This window comes from Eschrichtius robustus, chromosome 1 (genome assembly GCF_028021215.1).
Source record: "Eschrichtius robustus isolate mEscRob2 chromosome 1, mEscRob2.pri, whole genome shotgun sequence".
In the NCBI taxonomy this organism is placed as follows: Eukaryota; Metazoa; Chordata; class Mammalia; order Artiodactyla; family Eschrichtiidae; genus Eschrichtius; species Eschrichtius robustus.
The window spans coordinates 197,589,691-197,607,851 of NC_090824.1; the positions used below are offsets into that span (position 1 = coordinate 197,589,691).

At 51.4% G+C, this 18,161-nt stretch overlaps 1 protein-coding gene across 1 annotated transcript; it reads left to right on the top strand.

Annotated features, from left to right (window-relative positions):
• Window positions 1-961: 961 nt before the first annotated feature.
• On the top strand, window positions 962-16,354 carry LOC137776100 (homeobox protein engrailed-2-like). The gene is made up of 8 exons (XM_068562223.1): window positions 962-2,825; window positions 3,099-3,298; window positions 4,778-4,832; window positions 5,351-6,917; window positions 8,839-9,019; window positions 10,807-10,959; window positions 14,145-14,262; window positions 14,904-16,354. The coding sequence occupies exon 1, from the start codon at window positions 1,230-1,232 to the stop codon at window positions 1,854-1,856; it is 627 nt and encodes a 208-aa protein (XP_068418324.1). The 5' UTR covers window positions 962-1,229; the 3' UTR covers window positions 1,857-2,825; window positions 3,099-3,298; window positions 4,778-4,832; window positions 5,351-6,917; window positions 8,839-9,019; window positions 10,807-10,959; window positions 14,145-14,262; window positions 14,904-16,354.
• Window positions 16,355-18,161: the final 1,807 nt, after the last annotated feature.

Genomic DNA, 18,161 nt, shown 5'->3' on the forward strand with positions numbered 1-18,161 from the left:
CCTCTCCAGAACAGACTGGAGCTGTCCTGTCTCAGAGGTGCCTCCGTTGGTGGCCTTGAACTTGGTTTGCAGACAGAAGTGCAACACTGCACCACAGGAGATGGGGCAGGTGAGGATGGGGGGCGGGGAGGCTGGCAGGAGTGGGGCAGGGTTTTTTTCCTGACCCCAGCTGGTGATCAGTTTATATCCTAAAGCAGGAGGATTAATAACCAGGGTAGTTTTATCCCTGTTAGAATGTAACTACAGATGTGGGCTTATTGGGTGAAACAGCTAATCCTTTCTACATGTGGCTCACTCGGGAAATACGATGCCTGCGGTTGGCAAAAGCGCTCTTTGCACAGGGGCCTGCTGCTGGGTGTGGCCTCTCTCTCCTGGGCTGAGTGGACAGCTGGCCGGGGGCGTCTGTGCTCTTGCCTCTTGGGTGAGCTGACTTCTCACTGGACTGGTGATGGAGGGGAAGGCACGAGGCCTGTGTGTCTGTGGACCTGAAGGGGGGAAGGGTGCAGTTGAAGGAAAACGTCAGGTGTAGGAGTGGGTGGGTGCACGGAGAGGCTGGAGGGGGGAAAAACACTCTTGGAAAAATCGAGGTTTATTGCGACTGCAAGTCCCTGAGTCTTGAGGCAGCAGGAGGAGGGAAGGGGGAGCCCCAGATCGGAGCCAGCAGGCACCCAGGGATTTACAGCACGGTATGGCTGGAGGCCCCAAAGCCACGAGACACAATTTATCAAAGAGCTGCTGCTGCTGGAGCAGAGATGAAAGGCTTCCCAGGCCAGTCGGTGATGAGCTTGCAGCTTTCCCCTGGGCAGCCACCTGCGGTGAGTAACAGGAGACACGGCTCTTCCCGGCGCTGAGGCCTGCGAGTCCAGAGCCCCCGGCTGCCCGGGGAGGGAGGCATCCAGGAGCCCAGGGGAGGTTGGGAGGTGGGCGGGGCCTGGGCGGGGGCGGAGCCCCGGTGAGCCGGCGCACGTGACCGCCCCCTCCCTCCCCGCGTCGCCGCCGGGCGTGGCTGCGCCGTCCCCCGGCCGGGCCTCGCCCGTGACCCCGGCCCCTCCAGGGCCGCGCAGCACCGCGCGCAGGAGGCCCCGCCTGCCTGCCCCCCGCCTGCGCGGGACCGGCCGGTCGCCTCCCCCTCCTCCCTCTCCTCGCCCCTCCCGACTTTTCAGTCCGGACTGCGGGGGCCGGAGGTTAAAGCTTCATTCCTGAGTGCTGCGTTCCAGAAACTTTTACAGATGCCCCGGCGTTCTTGGAAGACGTTGAGAGGAAATCCGAGCGTCCGACATCCCCACCCAGACGCTCCAGAACCAGAGGTGGCATCTGCCTCTGGACCCGAGGGGGCTGGAAAGGGCAGAGCGGCCAGGGGGCTCGCGAGCAGGCCGTCCTCCCCTTCCCTCTCACCTGGGTCCGTCATTGACGCGCCCTCCCCCGCGCCGCGACCCTCTCCGGCGGGCGGGGGCGGGCCGTGCTGGGGGAGGACTCGGCCTCCCGGGCGGTCTCGGGGTTGGGAGGCTCGCATCGCCATGGCAACGAGCTCTTCCCGTGGGAATACCGAACTCCTGAATGTGCCGCAAATTGGAAAGGGACCCGCTGAGTGCCAGCTGCGGCTCCAGGCGGGCGGGGGCAGGGCGGTGTCTGCAGGGAGGCGGGGCGCGACCGAGCCTGGATGCTGGGCTGCGCGCGTTTCCTCGGAGTCAACTGGGGCCACACACGCCGGACACGTGACGCGCGCTGCAGGCCCCCCCACCCCCCACCCCGGCCCCGCGGGCTCCGGGTCGGCTGACTGGCTTAGAGCGGCCGCGCCCAGCGTGGGCCGGCTGAGGAGGACGCCTCCCTCCTGGGGGTCTGCCCCGGTCCCCTAGCCGATGAGACCAGTAGCTCCTGTTGGGAGGACAGGCGGGGTTGGCTGTGGAATTCAGTTCTACGTGGCTGAGGCCATTGGCTTCTCTTGACAATTTTTTTTTTTTCAGTTTTAAAAGTTGTATCAATCATTAAAAAAGCATAATTCATTTTTTTAGTTCAGAAAGGTGTAAAGAAGGAAATGAACATGAGCCACAATCCCCATCTTTCCACCCAAAGATGACCAACCACTGTTAACATTCTGCTGTCGTCCTCCAGATACGCCCACACGGTCACCTAGGGATGTACTAGTGACAAAAGTAGATTCCATGATGTTTTGTCGCCTGCGTTTTCACTTAACTTACCAAAGACATAGAAAGATATAGAAAAATCTGCACTGTTACTTCTAATGGCAACATAGGGTTACTATAACTTAGTAGCCAATTTGCTATTGCTGGAAATTTAAATTGCTTCCCCATTTTTACTCTTCTGCATGATGATAAACGTCCTTCTGCATACATTTTTGCACCCAGTCTGTTAATTTCCTTAAGGTAAACTTCTAGAAGTAGGATTACTGGGTCAAAATATATGGGCATTTAAACTTTTGATGCATATTTCTAAATTATGGGTCGTGGGTGGTTTTTTTTTTGAGAGCCGGTGGACTTTATTCCCGCCCCCCGCCCCGCCCCAGTCGGTTTTAGGAATAACAGGGGAAAATTCCTTATACAGTCTGTATTCCCCCCCAAAGCAAGACCTGAAACAGAGTTTGGGTGTGAATAGTTCCTTCCAGGGGCCATCCAGGAAGCGCTCTGAGGGTCAGCAATCATCAGTAATGAACGGGTAGCTGCTGGGGGCTGTGGGGTCCAATGCCGCCGGGGACCCTCTGGGCGACCACGCATAACACCCCAGACTTGACCCCCATTCGTTTCTGCAGGGCATCAACTCTCCAGATCGTTTGACTTTCCCCGCTGTTATTTGGAAAACGTCTGCGGGTAAATTCCGAGGAAGGCCCAGGGGATATGGCTGGAGCACCTACAGCCTCAGTTACAAATGAATGATTGCCCCTTGCCCCGAACCCAAACCAAGGGAGGAGGTTAATCCAGGACAAAATTGCAAACTGGGTTAAGATTTCATCAGCCCCTCCACCTTCCCTCTCTGCTCCCTAAACCGTCTCTTGGTGCCAACCCCCGCCCCTGCCCCAGGCTTCCGAGGTATTTGATTCTGTAAGACACATCAAAGAGGTCTTTTCATGATTTTCTCCACAGTGTTAGAGACAAAGGCTGTTAGTTACCTTTCCAAGCATGTTTACATTTGAAGACAGGCACCAAGAACTCTTCACTGAAGGAATTGGTGATGATGTTGGCATTTCAGGCACGGTGGCAGCTGAAGCCTTTTCTGGCGGGGCACCCAGCCTGAGGCCGGTCCAGCACAGGAATTCTGCTCGTCCTCTCCTGACCTACGGCAGGTGAGAGGCAGCAGGAAGGCGGAAGTGGAGGGGTGGGGAGAGGGAGGGAGGAGTCCAGAGCCTTGCTTTGCCCACATGGATGACACTCCCTGGCATGTGGATTTAATTTTTTTTTTTTTTTTTGAATTTTTAAAAATAATTTTTGGCCACACCATGCGGTACACGGTATCTTAGTTCCCCAGCCAGGGATCGAACCCCTGCCCCCTGCATTGGAAGGTGGAGTCTTAACCACTGGACCGCCGGGGAACTCCCTGGCCTGGGGATTTTAGAAAATGAGGCAGGAAAGAGGAAATCAGGCTGGCTCTGTTGCTGGAGGGGAGGGGAAATAAGTGAGCCGCCAAGGCAAGCGGGGTGAGACCGTTGTTAAAAAGAGGATTGAGCAGGTGAAGAGAATGAAGACGCATCTCCACGGGCTGTGGGTGCGATGAGGCACTTGAATGAGGAGCTCGTGGCCACGGTCCACACCTTCCCTTCCTCCGGTGAGTCTGCCCTCCTTCCTCCCTGGCTCCTCCTCCTCGTGTCCATCAGGGGGTCTGCTTTCTCCTGCCTGCCCCCTACAGGCTGATGCTACCTAGCGTTCTGTCCTGTGCCCCTTTTCTTCTCCAGCTGCACACGCAGTCTGGGCGGTCAGCGTCCCTCTGTGGCTTCTGCTGCCGCCACCGCATGCAGACGCGCACAGATGCTGGCCCAGCTCGTCGGGAGTTCAGGTCCCGACTGTCCAGAAGTTGACAGCATTCGGGGCAGTGGGAGGAATCTTGGGCCAGACACGTACTCCCTTTGGTGTGTGGTCTCTGGTTGTCACATTCGAGAGCTAGTGTCCCCAGTGGAGTTGTGAGCTGCGTGAGGACAAGGGCCTTGGCTTTGACTTCCCTGATTAGGCTCCTGCAGTGCCCACGGTGGAACGGCCCTCTGTAGGTGTAGCCTGTAGGGACAGGCAGAAGAAAGCAGACCCCCTAAGGGACACAGAGAAGGAGGAGCCGGAGAGGAAGGAGGGCAGACACACCGGAGGAAGGGAAGGTGTAGACCGTGGCCACGAGTTCCGCATTCAAGTGCCTCATCTCACCCACAGCCAGTGGAGAAGCGTCCTCATCCTCTTCACCTGCTCAATCCTCTTCTTCTTCTCCTCCTCCTCCCCTCCCCCCCTCCCCTCCCCCTCCCTTCCCCCTTCTTCCCCTCCCTTCCCCCTTCTTCCCCTCCCCTCCCCTTCCTCCCCTTCCCCCCCTTCCCCTTCCTCTCCTCCCCACCTCCTCCTCCTCTCCCCCCCCCCCCAGCTTGCTTGCCTTGGCGGCTCGCTTCTTTCCCCTCCCCACCAGCACCGTTGTGGGGACCTGGGAAGGATGGGGTCCAGCGCCTTCCTATGCAGCACCTTTGTTTTTACCGACTAGCCCCCTCCTACGGTCCACAGTCCCTAGGAACCCTCCGCTCACCACACCACTTCGAGTAGGTTTCCTCTTCTCACTCTCTCTCCTCCCTTTGCAGTGTCTGGCGCTGTTTTCTGCCTCCACCATCTTGAAACGATCCTTCCTTGGCCTCGGTAATAACAGCACACCCGCTCCCCGTCCTTCTGTCCGGTGGGCTGTTGTCCTTCGTCTCCTAAACATAGTTCTCCCCTGAGACTCCAGCCTCTGGAGTGGCGTGAGATAGTGGAAAGGATGCAGGTTTGGGAGCCAGAGTGACTGTCTGATTCTGGGCTGTGTCATCTATTAGTTGGGTGATCTCTCTGAGCCTCCATTTTCTCAACTGTGAAGTGCAGATTAATCCCGAGGGTCCCGAGGGTTGAAGGTATTGTAGGTAAAGGGCCTGACACAAAGTCGTGGCTAAATGCAGGGCAGCTGTGGGTGTTCTCTGCGACTCTGTCAGGCATTACACAGCCCCTGTTGACTCGCCTCTCGCCTGTCGCCTGGGGGTGCCAACACTCTCTCTCCAGCCCTGAATTCTCTCCCACATCTGGTCCCCAACTCCGCCTATCTGTAGGTGTTTCCACTTTTGACGTCCTGTCATGACCCGAGTGGTAGCCTGCATAAACCAACCTTGTCATTCTTTTTTCTCCAGAGCTCTTCCTGCCGGGTTTTCCCTGATTCAGCCGTCCACGCCGCTATTTCCCAGACTCTTGGGATCAAAAAGCTTGGGAGTATCTTTCATTCAGCCATCTCTTTGGCCTTTCATATTTGGAAATCGCGATGATTATTATTGGTCCAGTGACTTCACATGCATTTGTGACTTCATCTCAACAGGATTTTGATGTCGGCCATTACAGAAATGAGGCCTGGAGACGCAAAATCATCTGCCCGAGGAGTGAATAGGAGAGCAGGACTCGACTCCAAGCCTGGGCTTATCCCATTTCTCGGAGTTTCCCTCCCCGGCGTGACTGATAGCCTGGCTGGTCTCACATCCTACTAACTCAAAATGCTGAGGCCTCTCCATCTTAAAGACAAACTGATAAACCTTTGCCAGTGCCTGTCTCCAGCTCTTAGCCTTCTCCTGCTTCCCCCTGTACATACCCGCAAGCCTGCCTTACGCTCTTGGGTTCCTCAGTCACTGCAAGCTAGTGTCCGCCTCCCTGGAATGGCCTCCGCCAACTTCCCTCTGTCCCCAGGACACTCTGTGGCCCTCGCCATACCCGAGTCCTGTTTAACCCCATCACAGCCCCTCTTCCTCCCAACACGCCTCCCCTTAGCTTCTCTCCTGGATTTCCTTCTACCTCTCCGGCCATCCTGCCCTAGTGCCCTCGGCTCAGCCCATCACCTGGATGCTGTGAATCCCCAGGTTTTGGGTCCAGGCCATCTTCTCTTTACAAACCCCATGTTCTCCTTGGTTGGCTCATTTCCTCATGTGGCTTCAGTGACCACCACCATGTCGACAACTCCCCAACCTCTCTCTCTAGCTCAGATATTTCCCTGTAGCTTGAGATCTTCATATCGCTCTGAACGTGGAGTTCTGATCCTGAAACCACCACTTACCAGCTGGGTGACTGTGATGGTTAATTTTATGTGTCAGCTTGACAGGGTGCCCAGATATTGGGTCAAACACGATTCCAGGTGTGTCTGTGAGGGTGTTTCTGGATGAGATCAGCATTTGAATACACTGAACAAAGCAGGTGGCCCTTCCTAATATGGGTGGGCCTCATCCGATCCCAGGAAGACCTGAAGAGAACAAAAGGGCTACCCCTCTGTGAGTGACAGGGGAACTCCTCCTGCTGACCGTGGAGCGGGGACATCGGTCTTTTTCTGCTTTTAGACTTGAACTGAAGCAGTGGCTCATCTTGAGTCTGTTGGGTTGGAACTTACACCATTGGCTTTTCTGGTGTCAGAACTTCAGACTCAGGCCAGAACTGTGCCATCAGATCTCTTGGGACTCCAGCTTGTTTTTGTTGCTGTTGTTTAAAGATTTTTTTTGATGTGGACCATTTTTTAAAGTCTTTATTGAATTTGTGACAATATTGCTACTGTTTTATGTTTTGGTTTTTTGGCCACGAGGCATGTGGGATCTTAGCTCCCTGATCAGGGATCAAACCTGCCCCCCCGCATTGGAAGGCGAAGTCTTAATCATTGGACTACCAGGGAAGTCCCCCCACTCCAGCTTGTTGACTGCAGGTCTTGGGACTTCTCACCCAAAATTGGTAAGCCAATTCCTTATAATAAATCTTTTAGATATAGATATATAATAGATAGATAGATAGATATAAATAGATATATCTCCTATTAGTACTTGAGTTTTCTTACTATCCTAGGGTTTACTCTGTAGATCAAGGAACCAGTGAGGTTTCTGTCAACTTCTAATATCCATTCCCGTTGTACATTTGGGAAGCAGGAAAATGACCACAGGTGGGTTTGTGGACCACAGTGAGGCGTACATGGATCAGGAGCCCTTTATTACTAGATCATCGTATGACACTAATCTAACAGGGGCCATAATGGTACTTTGGGTCCCCATCATTTCAAACCCTGTATCCAACAGTCCTCAGAAGATCTGGGCAGTCTCCTTTCCCCACTGTACGGGTATCTGGGTAAATGGTTGTAAGTCCCTTTGGAGGAAAGAGTGAGGTGTCACGAGTGACCCAACCTTTCCTTTAGTTGATGGATGTGGGTCTGAAGACTGGCTCAGATCTGGAAACTGCGAAAAGGACTGTGGCTCTCCACCGGGGCTCCAGACATCCTGGTGCTTATTATTCTCGGCCTCTTTTGCTCACCCTTATGTACCAGGCAGTGACTTTGCTGCTTGCCCATCCGTCTTGCCTCTGGGAGCACCATGTTCTAATAGTCATGCCCACAGCTCACCACAGGTCCGGGTCCTTGGTTGCCATTCTGCCTTTGCTGCCCGTTACAATAATTGTGCCTATCCTGTTTCTCATGGTTAAGTGCTGCCCCTGGCCTTTGATATTCTAGGGTCCAGTACCATCCTCATTACCACCGAAAAGCCCAGACTAAACGGCCTCTCTTATCATCAGCCCCAGACTACAGAGGGGTCGCCACTGACTGAAGCATCTTAATGATGGTGGTTCAGCTCTCCCAGTGCTGTCCTCAGCACCTGGGCAGATGTTTGTCCTCCAGGCCCTTCTGAGGGAAAGTCAGCTGGTGTGTCTGGTCTCACGCTAGGCTAGTCCTAGTGCATCCATGTCTACAGCCTTTTGATCCCTCCTTCCATGGTTGAGCACGATGATCCTGGCATTGCTTTTTCCAAGCTTGTAAGAGCCATCAGGACTTCCCTCTCTCATCCCGCCCCTAGGCCCTTGCCCATGGTGTGAAATCCTTGTCCCAGGAGAATAGTTCCATATTAATAAACGTGCCCTGACTCAGAGTCTTCCCTCCGTGATCCGGCATTCTTCAGATGCACCCCCGGCACACACTTGCAGCTCCTGCCCGTTCACGTTCACCCACTCCTGCGGCTCCTCTGGCATAGAATTCTCCCCCCTTCTCAGGCCCAGCGAAGGAGCCTTCACGTGGGTTATCCTGAACCTGACCCTAGTCATTGGTCTGGTGGCCAGCAAGAAGGGGAGAGGGGAGATCCTCAGAGAGCAGTCGTCACTGTGGCGGCTTTTGCCTCGTTGGAGGCTTGTGCAGAACGTACAAGGAAAGGCTGCTCTCCTTTAACGAGGTGGAGGGGCCGCTTCTGCAAACTCAGGAGGTTCAGGGGAATTTGGGAGCTTCAGGGTTCTCAAATGCATCCACCCAGAAATACCCACTCCCCCATTTCAGTCCCTCAGTCCCTCCCAGTCTGTATCAGGCCCTGACGTGGATGGAAGAGAGTCGCTTTTCTGAAAGTCTTGAGTTTGGTTCTCAGCTTGGTCTACCTTCTGGCTCCAGGAGATGGTTTTTGTTTGTTTGTTTAACAGTGCCAAGGAAGCCTCTGTCTCTCACAGTTTGCTTTGGATTAGTCATTGATTTCCCCCAAGCCTGTCATTTTCTCTTTTCAGTGCCTCAAATGATGGTCAGCAATGGCCACCAACCCCACCGTCCTTTAATTACTCTTTGCCCTGTACCTCCCACGTGCCAGAGATATTGCAATAAAGTCCATCTCTTTCAACCTGTATTCCCTTTCAGCTCACCCCCCGGTGAAGGTCTCAGCAATTACACTGCTACATCAGGCCAAGGTCTTTCAGTACTACCACTCGATCACCAGAGATGAGGGTCCTCACTGCCAGCTAGGTGGCAAGGGATCAACTCAGGAATCGCATCTTTAGAATTTCCTCTGGAGAATATTCTTGGTACCAATGGTCTTAGGGTAAGCATCCTTCAAGCAGCGTCTGAGACAGGGATTTGGGTTACTGGGATTTACTGAGGGAGCACTCTTAGGAGAAAGGGAGCGTAAGGGAAGTAGGATGAGCCGGGAACGGACCAAGGCATGGAGGGCGTCTCACGTGGGACCCAGATACAGCTTGATCTCTTGGGTAGCCCTGGAGCATGGCCTGGACCACAGAACCAATCTCACCTTGAAGCAAAGGAGCCAGGCTTTTGTACCCTCATGTCAGTTGGTCATTAGCTGCAGATTTCTGCAGTGGGGTGGGGGGTGTGACTCCATGGGTGAGGTGGCTCCCAGCTCCCGTTTGGCTGAGGACAATTTTCTGGTAGTTCACAGTTAGGTTCGCTGGCCCGTAAAGTGATCCGGGCAGGACATCAACAACTCCTAAGATGATTTCAGTAAATAACACCCAATCCATCAGTTGCTCAAGCCAGAAACCTGGGACTTATTTTTGTCTTCTTCCTTTTCTTCAATTCTCAGTCCAGTCAATCTCCAAGATATGTCTTTAATTTTCTAATCACCCCAGTCACTTTTTTCTATTCTCACCGTCACGACCCAAGTCGACATCGCCACCGTCTATTGCGTATATTCCTGCAACAACCCCTAACTGGCCTCTGGTTTATTATCTGCAAGACAGCCAAGTTCAGCTTTCTAAAATCCCCGTCTTTTCATGTCACTTCCTTTATTAACCCTTCAGTGGCTCCCATCACTCTTATGATAATTTTAAACTGCTTTATGTGGCTTAAAATATCCTGCATGACCTCGGTTCTACTCTCCTTTCCTGGTTCAGCTCTCACTACTTAAAATCTCAAAAAGCTGACCCAAATGGACTTCTTTTAGTTATATTCAAATATGCCACACACTGTCTTTATTTTCTGTCTTTGCACATATTTTTTCATCTGCCTAGAGCACCTTTGCTACCTCTCACTTGATTACCTCATGTGCATCTTTAAGACTCTGCCAAGTTATACTTGCCCCTGAGAAGCCCCCAAACACCTTGTACTCCACTATCATACCCTGAATCATGTGGCACTGCAGTGGCCTATATCTCCTCACTACAGTGCTTTCCCTCTAGCACCCCTTTCCTGAATTTTTAAAGACAAGTTTCCTTCCATTTTTCTCTTCTCTAGTGGTTTGGCAGTAATACATCCAATTTCTACTCTTTAATGGTTTAGCACGAACTCATGTCTACTTAAATCCCAAGCTCTGTGGCAGCAGGGATGACGCTTACATTACTTACTGCTGTGTCGTCAGTGCTTGGTGTATGGATGGAGCTCAGTAAGTGTTTGTTATATAAAATAATAAATGAATAAAAGTATCTCATCTCCTTTTCAACTGCTGCTCTAGATGCCAGCACCTGCAACTGTGCCTTGCAGATAGTAAGTACTTAATAAATATTTGTTGAATTCAGTAGTGAGCTTAGCTTTTTCCTTTCCATTTGTAGGACAGCTGTTCTGCCTGATTCAGGTCCTCAGCACCTGTGTCCAGAGTCATGTAGCAGAGAGTGACATCAGCAAATTGTAGACCAGGAAGTTCCAAGTTCTCATTTCCCCACAGAAACACACACACACACACACACACACACACACACACACACACACACACACAAACAACAGCAAAAAGAAATGGAAGCTGTCTTAAACAACTTTGTAGGAGCTCTAGAAAATAGTCAAATAGTCAAATGTTTACAGCAACCAAGAAAATGCCCTCCAAAAAAAATCCATTTTCAAAATGGTGGGAAAATTATGTGATATTTTTACTCACCCTAGCTCCAGCCCACCTCACCCCTCCCAGCACAATGGTGATTTTGGTCTTGAGAAGGTGGCAGACCTGTTTCCAGTTTTCTCCCTCAAGCCGGAAAGGGCATACCTGGAGGAATGATGCAAGCCACTAGTCCCTGTTCCACACAACTTGAAATGCAGGTGGGTAGTGCTTGTAAAAGCTACAAGGCAACTACAAACTGAAAGGTATCTGGGTGGAGACATACCATAGACCATCTAAGGTCAGGAGGAGAATCTGAAGTTAGATGCTTTTGGAAATTAGGACATTTAAAAGTAGCCTTGTATTCAGGAGAATTTAGAAACACATGTGCATATTCAGGGAAGATACATGCTCAGAAAAATCCTGAGAAGAACTTAAGCATTTACATTGGGCTGATCCTTAGGCTCAAAGGAAGCCTAGGTAAGTGGTGAAGGAGTGTCCCTAGAACAGAGCCAGTCTGCAAAGACTAGGAAAGGTGGCTGTTCTCTCATTTTGGAGTCTTCTTTTGGTGTTTTTGTTTGTTTGTTTGAGCTCCTGGCATTTCAGGAAATCTCTGTCAAGATCCTAGCTGAACACAAGCAAAAGAAATAGAAACTTCAGAGATCACATGTGATAAGGCATATAATCTTTGCAAAAATATTTTGGAAAAGTATCATAAATGTACTACTATAGCCTACAACAATAACCATAGGAAGAGAGGGAGGAAGGAAGGAAGGAAGGAAGAGAAAGGAGAGAGGAAACCAGCAAACCCTGAGGAAGGGGAAGAAGTAGAATCTGATTTCCAGAGTTACCACATTATAGTAGTCAAATGCACAATTTTCAACAACAATAAAAGAAATCACAAGGCATAAAAAGAGTCAGGAACACATGGCCCATTCAAAGGAACAAAATTAATTGACAGAAGCTGTCCCTGAAGAAACCCAGGCATCAGAATTACTAGATAAAGACTTTAAACCAACTCTCTAGGGAAAACATGGACAAGGAACAAAAGGAAATTAGGAAATCCATATGTGAACAAAATGAGAATATTAACAAAGAGATAGAAATTATAAAAAGGAACCAAACAAAAATTTTTGAGCTGAAAAGTACAATAATTTATATAAAAAATTCACTAGAGGGGTTCAGCAACAAATTGGAACAAACAGAAAAAACAATCAGTGAACTTGAAGATAGAATGATTAAAAGTATTGAGTCTGAGGGCTTCCCTGGTGGCGCAGTGGTTAAGAATCTGCCTGCCAGTGAAGGGGACACAGGTTCAATCCCTGGCCCGGGAAGATCCCACATGCCGCGGAGCAGCTAAGCCCATGCACCACAACTACTGAGCCTGAGCTCTAGAGCCTGCAAGCCACAACTACTGAAACCCGTGTGCCTAGAGCCCGTGCCCTACAACAGGAGAAACCACTGCATTGAGAAGCCCACGCGCCGCAACGAAGAGTAGCCCCCGCTCGCCGCAACTAGAGAAAGCCCACATGCAGCAACAAAGACCCAACACAGCCAAAAATAAAAACAAATAAATAAATTTATAAAAATATATAAATAAAAAAAGTATTGAGTCTGAGAAGCAGGGAAAAAGGATGAATAAAAATGCATGGACCATAAGGGATTTGTGGAATACCATTAAGTGGAACAACTTATGCCTTATGGTAGTTTCAGAAGAAGAGACAGAGAAAGAGGCAGAATGATTATATGGAGAAATAGTGGTTGAAAACTTCCCAAATTTGAAAAAAGACATGAGTTCAAGAAGCTCCATAAACTCTAAGAAGGAAGAACCCAGAGAGATTCATACTGAGACACATAATCAAACTGTCGACAGCCAAAGACAGAATCTTGAAAACAACAAGAGAAAAGTAACTTGTCACATACAAGGGATCCTCAATAAGATTTTTGGCTGATTTATCATTAGAAGTCACGGAGGTCAGAAGGCAAGAGTATAATTTGTTTAAAATGCTGAAAGAAAAAAAATTGTCAACCAAGAATTATGTATCTGGCTAAACTGTTCTTCAAAAATGAGGGAGAAATTAAGACATTCTCAGATAAACAAAAGCTGAAGGAGTTCATTGCCACTAGACCTGCTCTACAAGAAATTCTGAAGAGAGTCCTTTAAGTTGAAATGAAAGGACTTTAGACAGTAGCGCAAAGTGATATGAGATCCGCAATAAAGGTAAATATATGGGCAAACATAAACTTCATCATTATTGCAATTTTGGTTTGTAACTCTATTTTTTATTTTCTATAATATTTAAAAGACAAACACTAAAAATAATTATAAATCTGTTACTGGGGATACAACATACATAATAATAAAGTTAATAATCAATATCAGAGCTAATCTGATGCCCACTGGGGATCCAGAGCCAGGAAAGAAAGCAACAGAGATCAGGTTACGTGGTGCCCAGGTACCATGCACACTTTCCTTCTCCCTGGTTGACCGTTCACTCCTGTGTTTGTTTGTTTGTTTACTCATTTGTTCATTTGTTGTTATCATGCATTTAGAATAAAACTCAAAGTCCTCATCACGGCTTTTCAGGCTCCTAGCTGCTTCTCCAGCCTCATTTCTTACCACTGTTCCCTCAGTCTGGCCTCCTGTCTGATCTTCACACATGTCAAACATCCTTGGGCCTCAGGGCCTTTGCATGTGCTAGGATGACTAATCTGCTCCGTGCATCTCTCACCTTCCAGCAGGCTAACCTGGGCTTGCTTTCATGCTAGCCTAGAAAGTTTCAGAGAGAAAGAGAGGACAAGGCCTCCCAAGGCCTAGGCTGGCAACTGACAGTTGGTCACATCTGCTACCTTCTACTGGCCAAAGCAGGTCACAGGGCAAGCCCAGATTCAAGGGATGGGGAAAATGCTAGAGGCTGTGTGGTGCAGAGACTTCAGGGTGGCTGCTGGGACCCCTGCCTCCTGGTGTCCATGACCTCGTATGATCCCCCTCTGAGGGTGAGCAGGACCTGTGCTTCTATCTACAGAATATGATAAAGGTAACAAAACATCACTCCTATGATTAGGTTACATTACACAAGACTCCCTCTTAGCAAACAGGGGCTAGAGACTCTCCTTATGAGCTTAATGAAAGATGCAGCCGTGTTGGAGAAGCTCGCATGTCAAAGAACTGTGGGCAGCCTCTAGCACCCGGGGGTGCCCCCAGCCAACAGCCAGCACGGGAGCTGGGCCCTCAGTACAGCCGAGCAAGGGAAGTCTGCCAAGACCCTGAATGAGCCTGGGGGCAGATTCTTCCCCAGCCGAGCCTCCAGGTGAGGACTCAGTCCAGACTCCTGCACACGGAAAGTCTGAGATAATAAACCCATGTTATCTTAAGCCATTAAGTTTGTGGTAATTTGTCATGCAGCACAGAAAATGAATGCAGCCTGGGTTCAGCTGATAAGCAGTAGCTGAGAAATGGAGTGTCCTTAAAGGAGTCTGATGGTTCCTTCCAGCTTTACCGGGGAACCCAGAGCCCTCAGCAGGTGAGTTGTGATGGACCATGTTTGCCTGGTACTGGCTTTCTCACGTGAACTGACCTACCTAAAATTCTAGAGTGGGAACACATAGAAAGACAGACCGTGTTGATGGATGGAGCCCAGCATGGCCATTCCCTGTAGAATGGGATGTTATGAGGTCCAGACTGGTCCTCCCTTCCCACCCACAAATGCACTCAGACCCAGTTTCCAATGGAATCTCTAGGGGTGATGTGACCGGGATACAGTCTTAATCCCAGTAACCTGGAAAGCACGAGAGGAAGAGAAGCTGGTCTCAAATTTGTGATAAAACCAAATAAAAAAAGATTTCAAAATAAGTTCTGTCTTGTCACTTGCAAGTAATTAAAAGAAGATGCAATGGTTAACGAATTCTTGTTAGACTTGCTTTTATGATTAGGGAAGCACCCTTTGTAATTAGCATATTAATTGCTGATATTCATATGAGAGATTGAAGATTTCAGTTTAAAAAATAGATTAATATTATCACAGTCTTCTTTATATTATCAGTTTGTGGTTTGAGAAAGAGAGGTGGTGCAAGGGTAAACAGCATAGCCCCTGTTTAAAAAGTCACAAACGTCAAATGAGCTGGATACAGATGATCAAGTTTTTACTCTGTGCTCAAATGGCAGACCTGAAGCTGATTTTGCCACCCAAGTGACGGACGAGGAGGGCACGATCGTGTCTGTCCACTGAAGCCACGGGAACAGTGCTTCCCCTACGACTCCGCTGGGCTGCCTGCAGTGGTGGGGTTTAACGTTCTGCCTTCTCCCCTCGGAAGGCCCTCAAAGAACAGCCCACAGTCCCCGTAGGATGTGCGATCCTGGGGCACCAAATGGCACCGGATAACCAGATTCTTTCCAGAGAATTTGAAAGTGTGATGCAAAACCCAAGTCAGGAAATGTTGGCAGAATTACGAGGTTGCATTACTTGATGAAGACAGACAAGCAGGTGCGGTTCTGGATTCTGGGCCTTTGTTTCCTCCCTTCTTTCACTGTCACTCCAGAAACCTGAGCCGATGGGGGGGCACCCCAAAAAGCCACTGCAAGGAGGGAGCAAGACTTTTCTCTCCAGCACCCAAGGCAGTTCCTTCCACTGGAGAGGGCGCCAGGCCTTAACACTGGCGGCCAGAATGGCAGCCAAGGGGCTTGACGTGAAAGAGCGAAAACTCAGGTTTTGCTAAAACTCACCCCAGCACTGCCTTTCATTCCAGAAACTTGACCTCAGGGCTCCAGGTGCTGAGCTGCTGGTGAAATGCTTAGGTCTGCCCAGAGAAGAAAGGCAAAGGCAGGCGGGAGCAGGTGGCAGCCCCTCTGTCCAACCTAGACGGCCCTGGGAGGAGGACAGACTGCTCGTACCCCGAGCTGTCTCTCGTGCAGCCAGGCCTCTCTGCCGTGCAGGTCCTGCGGCCAGAGCCGAGTTCAGCACCGCTCAGGGCCGGGCTCCGGTCCAGAGGTCAGCTCCTGCAATCCGGGCCTGGTGCGCTCGTCACCTGCTGTGTGAGTGACTCACCTCTGAGTCTCTGAGCGGCTCTGGGCTTCGGGCTTCTCTCCCTCCTGTAGAACACGGTCTGTTCCCGTGTGGCCCTGGGTGTGGCATCACAGCAGAATCTCATGACCAGGAAGAAGTCTACTTTTTCTGTGTCTTACACGAAGGAGGGTTTATTTGGCTGCATGTAAAAGACTCCAAATAATAGTAGCTTGAACAAGACCAAAGTTTCTTTCCCTTTGACGTCGAAGCCTGGAGGAAGGCGCTTCAGGGCAGTGTGAAGGCTCCCGGGCCTCCGTAAACTGGGCTCTCCACGCCGCCTGCTCAGCTGTCCAGAGGGTGTGGTTTTGAGGCTCAGGGTCCAAGGTGAGCTTCTGCCGGCTCGTCCACGCCCCCAGAGCAGGATGGAGGATGCGGGAAGGAGATGCACGACCCCCACCTTTAAGGGATCTTGTCCCAGAAACTACACACGTCCCTTCCTCACTCTCTGTAGGCCGGCCGTCAGCGGGCTGCAGGAAGGCAGAGAAACGTGGCCTCAAACCCAGCTAAATATCTGCGGATCTGTTATTGCGCAAGAAGCAATAAATGATTACTGAGGGAATGGCACTCGGCCTCCGACATGGTTTTTCTGTTCTCCTTTTCCATATTGATTTTTTTAAATTTCAAAATACTTGCTTACAACACATCAGGCAGTACAAAGATATATAGAGAAAAGCTCTAGGCCTCCAAGGAAACTGGACAGTTTGATGTGTATTCTTTCATGTCTTTCTTGAGAGACATAAAAAATACACAAACCTTTCTGTCTCCCCACCCACTTTTAATTTTTTTTTCAACAGAACTACATTTTAGAGAGAAAATATTTTTTCTGCAATTTGCTTGTTTCCAATACATAACGAATCTGTTTACCGGTAACTGTATGTGGCTCTAACCTGTTCTTTGTGATAACTGCATAACAGCTCAAAGTATGGATTTCATAGTTGAATGCACTGTAATTTCTTCTACCATTCCCCAACAGAATATGTAGGTTATTTCCTTTTATTGTCACTGTAAATAACGTTGCAAGAAACAACCTTGTACACATATCCTCAGGTACCTCTTTCTGTAAGATGCTTGATCAAAGGGGCTGTACAATGGAAACCGCAGTCGGTTCCACGTGGTCACTTCCTGAAGACTCATGATTCGCAGGCCGATCTGGGACCCCTGCACCACGCCCCTCGCTGCTGGAAGGAAGAGGAGAAAGGCGAAGAGGCGGGGGCAGAGAAGACAGCACGATTTCTGGGAACACGTTTCCTGGTCCAGTGCCCAGAACGTGCTTCGTTCTGTCTGCTCTTGGGGAGGAAACAACGAGGCACCGTCCCTCCCACTGCCTGAGAAGCAGATGAAGTCACGGTGCCCGCCCCACGGGCAAACCCCCCTGCCCTGGGGAGGCTGAAATGAAGCTTCACAGCGTGAGGAGAACGGCCTGGGTGCCCCACGGAGGCACGCGGACCTTCCCAGGCCGGGACGCACAGAGCCGGGGGCTCGGGGGAGGGTCGGGCTTCGCCCAGCCGTCCTGGGACCCGCCCAAACGCCCCCTTGCCCCCGGCCAGACAAGGAGACCCAGGCTCGGGGGCCGCGGGACCAGGCCAGGTTCACGGGGGCAGGGTCTGGGGACCCGCGCCCACGGCCCAGCACCCCCAGCGTTCCTGCGCCTCGTAGTCCTGCCCTGGGCCAGCACCTCCGCCCTTTGTTCGGGGGCGTCCTTTGCTCGGTCCAGTCGAAGGCCGAGGGGCGGCCACACAGGCCCGTGACTGATCGGGGGGCGGGGGGCGGGGTCGAGGAGGAGGCGGGGCCGCGGTGGGGCGGGGGCGGGGGCGGGGGCGGGGCGAGGCTCTGTCGGCTTCTCCGCGCAGCCTGGCCTTCCCTGCGGGCGGGAGGCCCCGGCGCTGCGGGGCGGGGCCTGGAGGGAGGGGCTGGGGGGTGGGGAGGGCCAACGTCCCCCACCCCCCCGCCGGCCAAGGCAGGGAGGGGCCGTGTCCCGCCCTTCAGCCCCATTTCACAGACGGGGGACTGAGCTGCACACCGCTAGCTAGTGAGTGACGAAGTGGGACCCTGAGCTCAGGAACTGGCCACCCCGCAACCCTCACCCTTGCGTCCTCCCGCCCGCTGGCGGCTCCTGCCTCTCCGCGGGGCGGGGAGGGGCGCCGGGGACGGCGGGCTAATTCTGTAGCCGCGTGGGCACTTTGCGGGCGTCCTGTGCTCCTGTTGGGGTGTGAACACCCCCGTTGGTGAGGACGGGTGACCTTAGGTCAGAGGGGCAGCCGCGCCCCCTCAAAACCACCCAATGCTTCCTGGATTCCTGGGATCCCCCCTCGCACCCCACCCCCACCTGAGGATGCGCTCGATCGTGCCCCGAACCTGTA

Excerpts from the sequence above, each read along its gene's own strand:
- LOC137776100 (XM_068562223.1), top strand. The coding sequence starts at position 1,230 with ATGCCCCGGCGTTCTTGGAAGACGTTGAGAGGAAATCCGAGCGTCCGA.